This window comes from Psammomys obesus, unplaced genomic scaffold, assembly GCF_907164565.1.
Source record: "Psammomys obesus unplaced genomic scaffold, mPsaObe1.curated_primary_1811, whole genome shotgun sequence".
Taxonomy (NCBI): Eukaryota; Metazoa; Chordata; class Mammalia; order Rodentia; family Muridae; genus Psammomys; species Psammomys obesus.
Genome location: NW_026596079.1, coordinates 3,026,541 through 3,038,704, shown reverse-complemented (window position 1 = coordinate 3,038,704; position 12,164 = coordinate 3,026,541). Strand labels below are relative to the sequence as shown.

The window sequence follows — 12,164 nt, the reverse complement described above, 5'->3', positions numbered from 1 at the left end:
CCATGGCAGAGTTCCAAAGGACTTTTACCATCTGTGGTTATAGCTGCATACCGCAGTTGTCAGGCCTTCTGCACTGCACTTACCTATCTGTAACAGTATAGGCGTGACCAGTGCTGTCTCCATGGCGTAACAGAATTCCCTGCCAAACATAACTGCCCCGTGCATGACCCATAGGCGTGTGGGGATTCTGTCTATGGACCCCTCACTTGTGGTCTCCTCTTGGGTCTCAGCCTCTGGGTCTCTGGGTTTCTGAGGGTCCGGCAGGGGCACGGGCAGCTCTTGTACTTGCATAGATTCTGAGTCGGCATTCTGCGGAGCCATTTTCATTACCACCAAAAAATATATATGGATATATATATTTATTCTACCTATATAAATAATACTATCATCTCTCTCCAATGATAAATTAAGACGTCTTCTCGTTCTGCTGCAGGCGCATTCCTTGGCAAGTAACTCTTGTGTTCCACTCTGTACCGCCAGGCGTCTCAACTCCTCACATGAGACGTGCAGCAATGAAGAAGGGTTTTTGGTTGGACTGTAAACATATGGCTTGCTGGCTCACTGTGAGTTAGAGTTAAAAATCCATAAGGGCCACTCAGTTAATACCAGTTTCATCATCATGACTGTGGAGGCGCTGTAGTCACTTCTCTTGCTACGGAGAGGCAGGGATCTGACACACACAAGCGGTCTTCTGTGACTCCCCATCGAGCGGCTAGAGGATCTACAAGAGAGCAGAGACAAGCTGCAGTCAGGGGTGGCTTCTTTGCATACCACACCTGCCACTTGGCCCCCAGGAGTCTGCTCATCATCTCCAACACTCAAAACAAGCTCATGCTCATGGGGCAGCTTAGGAAAGTGGAATCAGAAGAGAAGTGGACAGGAAAAAAAATGCCCACTCTCCAGCCAACACTAATACAATGACACCTGTGTCAGGTATTCTTGTTGCTGGAGGCATCATTGGCATCCTTTCTGGCCCACTAATATCATGAAAAGAAGGTAGAAGCTGGAGAGAGCAATAGACAGAATCACACAAGGATTTATGAGACAATGCCTGCAAATGTGCAATAAAAGGTAGAAGAGGGAGGCTGGAGAGATGGCTCAGCGGTTAAGAGCACTGGCTGCTCTTCTAAAGAACCTGGGTTCAATTCCCACCACCCACATGGCAGCTCACAACTGTCTGTGACTCTAGTTCCAAGGGATCTGACACCAACACACAGGCATACATGCAGGCAAAACACCAATGCACATAGGTAGAAAGAAAGAAAAGAAAAGAAAGGAAGGAAGGTAGGAAGGTGGAAGAGGCAAGCTAGACAGAACAGAAATAGCAGTCCCACACCCTAATAAGCAAGTTCAAAAATCTATCCTGAGGCTGGGTCCTCAGCAGCAGCCTGGCAAGTAGTTCTTGACCTGTCTGGGTAGAAAACACAGTAATGATCAAATAAAAGTTAAAGGAAGGCTGTACATACATGCCGAACTGTAACTTCTAGCAGTTCTGAGATACACCATCTAAAGCGTGGCATTACCAGGCACTTTGGAACACAAGAGCCCAGTCTTGAAGTTTACTTCATTGCAGTTTCTGTGACCAGCTTGTCTCTACTTAGACACACACCATGGTAAAAGTAATGATTCTTAGACATAACTGGTCGTGTCCTTTTGGGAAGGATCCAGAAGTCAGTGTGGTGGCACACAGATGTGAGACCAGTCCCAGATAGGCAGAGGTTGAAGAATCTTGAGCTCCAGGTCTGCTTGGACTATACAGCAAGACCCTGACTCAAACCAGAATGTGCATGCACGCACACATTCACACGTCAGCTGCCCCAATAAGGGCAAAGGTAGGTATAACGCAAGTTTTGATGTCTTTAAAAACTTAGTTATGTTATTTTAAACCTAAGTGTGGGATTTTAGTTTGGGCTTTCGTTTGTCCACAGCTGATAAATGTCTCCTGTAGGGCGTGGTCTTTGACAGCTGGTACCAGACTGCCTCCTGTGGCATAAAGAGGGGTGTGGTCTAGGACTCTGAGGATATAAATATGAGAGCCCAGAAAGAGAGGTGTGGTGTGTGGTGTGTGGTGGGGCGTGTGGCAAGAGGCAGTTTGGAGAGACCAGAGACTGATGGTGTGGCGACCTGGAGGAGACAGATGAAGAGAAACGTTTCAATGACGCCGCTTGGAGGAGACTGCTTGCGGGATCTGCTGTTGGTGGAAACTGACAGAACCCCCCAAAGAGCCTATCAACTCTCAACAGCCGGGAGAAGTAAAAGGGTCTGTGGCCCCTCTCCTCATTACCTAGGGTTGGGGGGTTGGAGGCTCTAGGGAACCCCACATAAAATAGAGTTAAAAAAATACAACAGGTGGGAGTGTACAACACAACAGCCTCTTTGGGAGGTGGACCTCCAGATACTAGGTTCCATCTGAAGGGCTCTAAAAATAGGGCCACTACATCTTGCAGGACAGCATTGGATATGAAGTTAGATCTGTAGGCTGATAGCTTACCAAACATTTCTCGATGATTACTTTGGATAAATTATGTCTAATAATATCTAATTAGTAAAGATAAGTCCTAAGAAGCCCCTCCTCTCCTTGGATGGGCAAAAAACTTGGGGTGAGCACCACTTAGTCATTCGCTGAACAGTGCCCTCAGGGCAGGGTCAGGACAGCCCAAATAGGAAGGTTTCCCAGAGCACCACTTTTCAACTCTTCCCACTCTGTTCTTTAGCTGCCCACCCACCCTTGCAGGCCCACTCCAAACCCCATAACACCCCCAGAAGCAGAGATGCAGCAGTCTTAGCTATACACTCGATCCTCTGTGTCCCTCCATACTGCAGGCCACATCTGAAATCTCACATTTACCCATCTCCTCTACCATATAAACTTCTATCAAGGGCCTGGAGAGATGGGAGAGACAGCTGAGCAGTTAAGAGCCCTTCCTGCCAGAGGACCCAAGTTCAGTTCTCAGCAACCATGTTGGGCAGCTTACAACTACCTGGGATTCAACATGTCTTATCTCTGAGAACACTGGCATGTGTATGCATATAACTCTACATGGACACTCAATACATGTAATTTAAAACAACAACAATAACAAAAAACTAGTTACCTACTTATCTTCCTCTTTCTCAAATTTTATCAGGAGCCACTTTCAGCACATGCTATAAGTAGTGAGGAAACTGATCCTAACCCTAGCTTTGTTACTCTTGACCTCAACCTTTGCCCAGTCACTATCAAGAGAAGCCATATGGTATTTCTTTATGTTAAACAGTCTTATACCAAAACAAGGACCACAGTTCAACTTCTTGGCCCCTTCCTGACAGGGACATTCTTAGGACATGTGTCCATAAACAGATCAGCTGGGTATTGGGCAGGACAAAACTAAAAACTAATTACAAATACTAAACCCTCAAGCTCTGCTCAGTGCCCTTTGACCCACTGCTGTTTTATTCTCAGAGACTTGTGTACCCGAAATGCAGTGCTAAGATTTGGCTCCAGAGTCACTGTAGTGATAGCCGAGATGAAGCAGTAACCTTCTGAAACCAAGCACAGTGGTGAATGCTCGCAATACCAGCTCTTGCAGGGTGGGCAGGAACATGTCAGTTCAAGGTTGTCCCTGGTTACATAGCAAGCCTGGGCTACATAAGACCTTGCCTCAAAAAACAAAACAAAAAGTAAGACAAGACAAAAACAAACCTCCAATACAAAGGTGTGCAAATCATTCTAGGTACTCCATTCCAGTCACTGTTTAACACAGACGCTACTGGCCAGGGACACTTCCAACACCCTGCAGCATTCTGCAGGACTCAGCCATCAGCCCCAAGACTGAGTAATGCCAGCCTAAGGGTTTCTGTAAGATGCCTGGGCTTGAGCCAGCAAGATGGCTCAGAGAGTACAATCTGATATCATTGGAACCCGTAAGGAGAAGGAGAAAAATGACATCTCAAGCTGTCTTCTGCTTTCTACTCACACCATGATATATCTGAATTAACTCCAACCCAAGTGTGCCTAACTTTCTTTTAAAGCCACAGATAGGCACTGTTGTATATTCTATTTAGGTGTTTTGTTTTGTGGGTTTGTTGTTTTTCGAGACAGGGTTTCTCTGTGTAGACTTGACTGTACTGGAACTCACTCTGTAGACCTGGCTGGTCTTGAACTCAGAGATCCAACTGCCTCTGCCCCCCAAGTGCTAGGGCTTTAAAGTGGCAGTACCACTGCCTGGCTTGTTTTCTTTTTCTTTGCTTGTTTTTACAGCCCCTTTAAAAGGTAAAACCTGCTGACTGGTTCTGACCAGCAGAACCTGGACTCTAGGCTAACTGACCTATGCCCTGGAGACAAGTCAACCAGTCTTAGGAATCTCACAATGGAGTAGCTTCTTTTGTTGCCCTAACCGAACAGCTTCTGGGCTTCCAATTCCCACGCCACCTGGCCCCACCACCATTGCTGATGTGTTATCCCTGGCTGCAATGCACAAGACTGAGCTGGAAGCCACGTGCTATCAAGCCACATGCTGGCTCTGAAGATGTGGTGCCCTCAACTAAAGCTAGGCTCCACAGCAACACTACACTTCTCAGACTGTGGAGTTTCATAGCAGCTTACTGGGAGGAGAAGACCAAGTAAGAACAGCAGGTGTTCAGCAAAATGTGCTGCTTCTGGTCACAGCTGGCACCAGGCCTGTGGAACTGGCTGCAAATACCTTCATTTTACCTGGGCAGAACAATGCATGGTAGCACAAGTACAACACGAATGGAAGAAGAAACAGACATCAACCTGGGGGATGGGGGTGAAGTGGGATTCTGGGATGGATGTTCGGGGTTTCTCTATTCAAAGACTCAGAACTTGTGCAAGGTCAGGCCTCAGTTGGCATGTTGCTCAGATGTGCACACAGGTGCCAGACAGCCTCAGCACCCATAGTTTCAGAGGGTAGGCTGAAAGTCTGGCACCCTGATACATAACCTAGCTGGAAGGGTGTTATCATCTTTGAGGGGACTCAATCTAGTCCAGCTCTGGGAAGAGGGAGGCCTATTATAGTTGTCTATGCTCCCTGTATAGTTGTCCATGTAGCCCTACTATGACCCCTGCCTCTCTCCACCAGCTCAAGCCACACTCTTCACAGTGAGCTCTGCTCCTGTCAACACCATTGCAGCTGCTGGGTTGGCTCATATACCATGCCAGCTGTTAAGCAGCCCCTCATGATACACCAGCACCCTCACCTCCCTAACTTGGGTCCTGCTGCTGCTCACACTGGGACTGGCCACACATCAGAAGCCCTGTGGGGTTCAATGAATGATAATGTACCACTGGAAATTAGTGGCAAGGAGGACACTAGTACCTGTCTTGGCCACTCCCACACTCCAGAGTTCTGGAACAGCCCCATCTGGTGAGAGGCACTAGACCCCTCATCCTAGGTCTGGCCTCTCTGGGATCCTGGTCGATAGTGTGTGTGCTCAGTTGGGTACCTGCCACTCACACGGTCTAGATGGAGAGAGAGTAGATTTCACAGAGGCAAATGCCATGAGCACCTTCCAGACATCCTTAAGGAGCAGTTATTAAGTACAAGGCCTATTGAACATGTCCCAATCTGTAAACTAACTCCCAGGCACAGCCAGCCTGTCGCACTCACATTATCCACTGCCAAGCAACTAACCCTCTAAGAGCCAGGGCAGCTTTCCAAACTGGAATTTTTAATAAAGTTATGTTAATAGCTAGAACAAAACATACTCAAGCTGCTGAACAGTGGCATTTCTTCACCAACACACAGGGACTTGACCAACATGGAATTAGAGCTGGGCACTATGGAAAACAATCTCTCCCCATCACAGTATCACCTGGAATAGCCACTAGGCCCAACCTCTCTTCTTCAAAGCCCTAGAAAGTGGCGATTAGACCAAGGGTCCCATACAGTGAAGCAGTTTTGATGTCACACTTAGGAGAAGGAGACCCCAGCTGATTGAGGGATACATACAGGTACCTCAGGAGCTGTAGGGTACAGCTGAGGAAGGAGAAAGGAAGGGATGCCATGTTCCAGGCAGGCACATCCTGCTCTGAAAGGAGGAGAAGTATTTAAGGATGGTGTCCGAGAAACATCAAAAGCATCTCCGTCAGAGCCACTGTCAAAGGCTGGGTGCCAGGCCTCCACTCACACTAGCCTGGCTGCTTGTCAACAGTCAATACTGCTTTAAGCAGAAAGGCAGCCGGTCCCTTTCCCTTTCTGAGAGGCAGTTCACACTCTGCGTTTCCCAGCACTCTCCAAATTATTTTTCCATGTTCATTTCCAAGAACTTTATGAGCATATGGACTTTAAAAGCAGCGTGATGCGCTCTGGGGGAAAAGTCCTTTTGGAATCTGGACTGGATTCAACTTGTTTTTTGGGGAATCACTATCCTTTATAGCCTTATCTTTAGTTCTCTTACAAGCCTGCTCTGAGGAAAGCCCTTGGGGGCTCTTGCATAGCTCTGCACACTTCTTGGGCTCGGTTCTAACTCCACCTGCTATGTCTATGTCTCTCTGTTGGCAAGATTTGTTCTTCCTTGGTCAGTGAACATTTGAGGCTAATAATGTTGCTAAGACTCCTTATGTCCCTTCTCCACGTAACAAAGGCTGCCTTTTTGTATTTTAACTTGTCTAATGCTTTTGTCTGAGAATAAATAAAAGAGTAGAATAGCCAAGTTAAAAATTGCTCATTCCCAGACTTGAACAACAGCATGTCTGAATCCCAGAGATACCTGGCTAGCTCACTCATCCATTTCCCCAGAGACAAGGCAGTCCTGGATTTCACCTTGTCCCCTCCATCTGAACTTATCCAAGCATAGCTCTTGTTTGAGCACTTGGGGTCTTTGCTGTGCTTTCCTGGGCATAAGACCCTACAAGGTGGAAACTCTTCCTTTGTGGGCTCCCCCATATCCCATCTCTGGTATTCTCCATCAGAGCACAAAAAAGAAAAGCAGCTTGAAGAAGCAAGCAGGGTGAAGCTATGACTCCTGACCAGAGGCCAAGCATCCAGCATTCAGTAAGCACATTTCAGGAGAGAACCATCAAGTATCATAAAAGCAGGTTCACTGTCCATAAGGCAATGCCTGCAGAGTCATCTCCTAGTGCAGGACAGCTGTTCCTTGGAAGGAAGTTGGTTCCATGCCATTACAGGAGTGAACACTATAATCACATGCAAAAGCTTCCCGAGAGATACAGTGTAAAATGCCCAGGCATGATGACGTGCAGGAGCGAGGCCAGAAAGACCAGCTGCCTCTGCTCATATAGTTCTGCCTACCTGAGAACATGGAGGGAACAAGAGCAAGCTAGGGCTTCTTCTGGCATATTCTATTAAGTGACCTGTGACACAACCAGGACAGCTTTTCCCTAGTACAGCAAAGAATGCTTCCCTTGGAGCCTATTTCAGCAACTTGCACATTTGGTGACAATTTTGTTACAGCCTGCAGATGTACTCAGGCAAATGCAACGACAATTGTTCCAACCAACAACTTCCTCTATTGTCCTGTTTCTAATGTGAGAGTGACTGATGCCAAAACATGTGACTTCCTTTAAGCTACTGTAGAGAAGTGGCTGGATAGTAGCTCTTGTTGGTACCCCAAACTTGGCTCAGTGTTTTGGGGTGCACTTTTAGGCATGTGATAGCAAACACATTCATGCTGCGTATACACAAGGAGGCCAGTGATTGATATTGGGTTTGGGTTTCTTCCTCAATCTCTCTTAACTGTACATGTTGAGACAGGGTTGCTCATTTGAACTCAGAGCTTGTCAATTTTTCTAGTCTGGCTAGACAGCTTCTGCCAGGAATCCCTGTCTCTGCCTTCCAAGAGCTGTGATGACCAATGGGCTACCATGCTCACCTGGCAATCATGTGGGTGCTGAAGATCCAAACCTGGTAGAAGGTGAGCTCTTTACTTTCTGAGCCATTTTCCCAGCTCCATGGCTGGGAAGTCTCAAGGCTGGAAATGGTTACAACATTCACCAGCACCGTCAAAGTCAATGAGGTACTCAGCCTAAGCACAGTGCAAGGGTGCTGGGGGCATGCTGCACTTACAGATGCCTCCTCCATGGCCCATACATACTCTTATACACATGCAAACTGTGTGTTCTAACTACATTTGGCCAAGTGCTCAGTGGTGACTAGCTTCCTGCAGCACCCACATTCACATGTATAAACAGGCACAAACACACATAAACAGGCAGAAACACACCCTCGGAACACCATGAGTGCAGGAGATGCTCTTTAACTTAAAAGTGCAGTTGTCCAATGAGCCTTATAAGTTGAAAACATCTTTAAAATATGGTGACATGGTGACACTATCTACCCTCTTTCACAGCCTCCTAAGACCTAAATCAACTGCTCACAAGAGCATGCAGAAGCCTGGATCTTTGAGGGACATAGAGAAAGGACCTTACCATATTGCTCCCCTGTTGTGGGGGATCAAAATTCAAAGTTCAAAGTACAGTATGGGGAGAGCGTAGCTACCTGCCTCTTTCACATCAGCATAAATCCAGAAAGTTGCTGGGCACTCTGACAGGTAATCACAGTGTAGCATTAGTACTAATGGAACCACAAACAGCCCTGAATAATGTTCACTGACACAGGCCCCTGGTCCCTACCAGCACCTTTCTACAGATGTTCAGAGACAACACAAACCAGCAAAACTGAACCAATGGCAGCAGACAGCAAAGGATATCAGTGTACAAACCAAAAATTTTAAAAATCCAATTGAATCCAGAGAGTTCAAAGTACCCATGGTACAAATAAAGTACAGCACTCAGCAAGCCTAATGTTTTTAACTGGAAAGCACATAAACAATGAATCGATGCTGTATGAAGATAATGAGAGGATAAGCCACAGACAAGGAGAAAGGACTTGCAAAGAACACAGCTGACAAAAGACTGCTATCCAAAACACACACTCAGAAAACAGCCTGATTAGGGACAGGTTGAGAGCCAGGCAAGGTTGCAAATGCCTATAACCCCAACATATTGGCTACAAAAGAAGGGAGGGTGAGAGAAGTGGTTCAGAATTGGCCTAGGTTGTGTATTGAGTTTGAAGCTAGCCTGGGCTACATGAGACTCTGTGTTAACATTAAAAACACCCCCCCAAAAAAACTGGTCAAGTATCCTAAAATGCAGATCAAGAAGACACCGGTGTATGAAAGCATGCAAAGTTATAAAAAGATGTTTTCCTTTATGTCTCAACTAAGTGCTGGGCCACTACACACCTGCCAGAACTTCCCAAATCCAAATACCAAGCAACAGTGAGGACGTGGTGCAGCCTTGCTCAGTCACTGCTGGTGGAGATGCAAAGGGTGCAGCTACACCACTTTAGGACTCAGGCTAAACTAAACATATCACCATGTGATCTGGAATTACGTGACATGTTGCATACGTTCATGATCCCACAGACCCTACACACAGATGCTAACATGTAGTCTGGTCATGACAGCTAGTATCTGGACGAAATCAAGATGTCTTTCAGTAGAAGAATTAATGAACTGTGAAGGAAGCCAGATATGGCATACATGCCTATAATCCCAGCACTTGGTAAACTGAAACAAGAGGATTATGACAAACTGGTCCACATGGCAAGTTCTGGGCTAACCAAAGTTGCACACAAGAACTGCTAAATGTAAATTGCTAAGTGGCAGGAAATGAGCCTGAAAAAGGAAACAACTATGATTCCAACTCCATGGCTTTCTAGAAAAGGTGAAATCATAGAGACTGTGGAGAGTAAAGGGTTGAGCCCATCCTTCTCCTCAGCTGGCTGAAGCAAGGAGGACGGCATGTACAAGGCCTGCCTGGGCTATGGAGTAAATGTGACACCAGCCCAGGCAACTTATCAGGACCCTGCCTCAAAATAAGAAGTAACAACATTTGGGAGGCTGAGCAAGGGGATCAGGAGTTCAAGGCCAGCTCCAGACCCTATCTTAAAAATAAAAAAGAACAGTAAAAAAAAAAGTAAGTAAAAAGAGGGCTGGCTAGAGACCTGGCTCAATGGTAAAGTGCATGCTAAATATGTATGACACCTTACTTTCATTTCCCAGCACTGAGGAGGGAGGGAATGAATGCTTAGAAATGTTGGAATCCCTCTCTCTTGCCAACAGTGATGGTATATTCCTCTAATTTCAGCACTTGGGAAAGTGAGGGAGGATAACTGCTACAAGTCTAAGGCCAGCCTGAGCTACAAGGCCCCCCATTTAGTGAGGAGAAGAAAATAATCACAAAACCCAAAGACCTACTTCTCACTAGACAAGAAGCTGAAACCACTGTGTCAATCTTGTTAAGAAACTGGCATACCACAATGAAAGTAAACTTTAAGACCAACAAACACTAGAATTCTTTAAGGCATCTAACAAGCTACCATACCCTCCACATAAACTGCATATATATATATATATATATATATATATATATATATATATATATATATGGACTGGTGGAGGGTCCTCAAGAGGGTGCAACAGGAGACACCATTGCTTCAGCTTCACTGAGTCACAACCACCAAGTTCCAGTGTCAAGGTTTGCAGAAGTGGTGTGGGGAGAGCCACCACCCAGACCCTCTTGCCCCTGTCCAGTCAGGATGCCTTATGTACAATCAGTAAAGGTTTTTCCTCTAGCCTGGTGCCCCCATCCCACTAAAACAACGGAATCCCTCAGGGTCTCACAGCCTGTTAGTAGCTCAACTGTTGTTTCTGCATTCTAGTATAATAAACTAGTGGGCATACATCCATGATGTACTGCAAGATTCCAGCAGCTCACAGAGAACACAACTGTCAAAAGGACCTACAGTGAAGCTGTTTCAGTACCAACAGCAAACCCCAGAGGAGCCCTGGGAGGCTCCAGCCAACAATGACTAGCCTCCCCTCACACATCACACAGGAAATCCACCAGCCCCTAAGCTACTACTGGATACCTCAAGGGCTCTAGGCCCATATACAGACCATGGATACTATCAACTCACAGGTGCCCATGTTTACATGGCTGGCACACCATTTCTGGAAGCAACTTTTTTTCCACCTGCAAAGTAAAACATCAGAACTGCCAAGAGAGCTACTGGGAACTCCCAAGGCCTGTGAGGCAGGCAGTACAGCACAGCCTGGCCCAGACATCTAAGAACACAGTCTTAGGAAAGCAGCCTCCTGCTGTACCACCAGCCTCAGCCCCTCAAGTGATGGGGCAAAGAGCAAGAAGCAGCTAAAGAGCCAGGTCGGAGGTAAGGAGCGTAGCCAATCTCCACAAGCCTGTCCTGCCCTGTCCCTCTAACAGCAGGCCAGGGAACCAGCTCAGCTCTCTGCCCACAGAAAACAAAACAGAGCTGGGCAGAGTGGCCGACGCCTGCCATAAACCCTAGAGAAGCTGAGGAAAGAGAACAGCCATGAGTTCCAGGCTAACCTGGACTACAGTAACAAGATTCTGTCTCAAACAAACAAAAGAATTAGAGGGGAGGTATTGGAATTTTAAATGAAAAACCTTTCATGTTGTTTTGTTTTGAGGCCTACTGGTCCCACAGTCTGGGTTCTTCTAGCCTGACTTTCCCAAGGGTGGAAAACATCTGTGATGTTGCTGTGCTCTCGGTTGCTTATTTTTTGAAACAAGGTCTCACAGGGCCCAGGATGGCCACAAACTCTCTAAGTAGCTAAGGGTGACCTTGAACTCTTGATCTTCCTGCTTTCACCTCCCTGACCACTAGGATTAGAGATCTGTGCCAGTGGAAAACATTTTGTAAACAAATTCCCTCCACACTTTCTACTAAAACCCCAAATGTCAAGGGGACCAAGCCAGCATCCAGTATTGGAAGGATCATAACAAAAGCCCACTTGAGGGAAAAAATCACATTGAAAATAAGACAAACACCCCCCACCCCCAAAGAAAAGGATCTCTTCATTTCTGGTTTCCTTACCTGGGTCTGTGTGTTTCTTCAATCTGCACTATCAGCTGAGCAGGAGGTATCTGTTTTTTAATTAACCAGCAATGAACGGTTTCTCCTCCCCTTTTTCTAAAGGTTCCTAGCACTGGGAGATTTGCTGGTTTAGGCCACTAGAGTCAGAATGAAGCTCTGGCTGCCATGGAAACTGCAGCAAGCTTCTAAACTGAGAAGCTCCTGGAATCCAGGCTGGCTGAAGGAAGTTGTTGCAGCTTTAATATAAAACCTACAAGAGTGGCCTCAGACCTAAGTTCCAAG

At 46.4% G+C, this 12,164-nt stretch overlaps 1 protein-coding gene across 1 annotated transcript in view; it reads right to left on the bottom strand.

Annotated features, from left to right (window-relative positions):
* Positions 1-12,164, bottom strand: part of Slc45a4 (solute carrier family 45 member 4) — a 69,718-nt gene that overhangs the window by 27,723 nt on the left and 29,831 nt on the right. The window contains exon 2 of the mRNA XM_055626551.1: positions 84-721. Within this exon, the coding sequence (XP_055482526.1) occupies positions 84-327 (244 nt within the window). The 5' untranslated portion in view covers positions 328-721. The remainder of the gene's footprint in view (positions 1-83; positions 722-12,164) is intronic.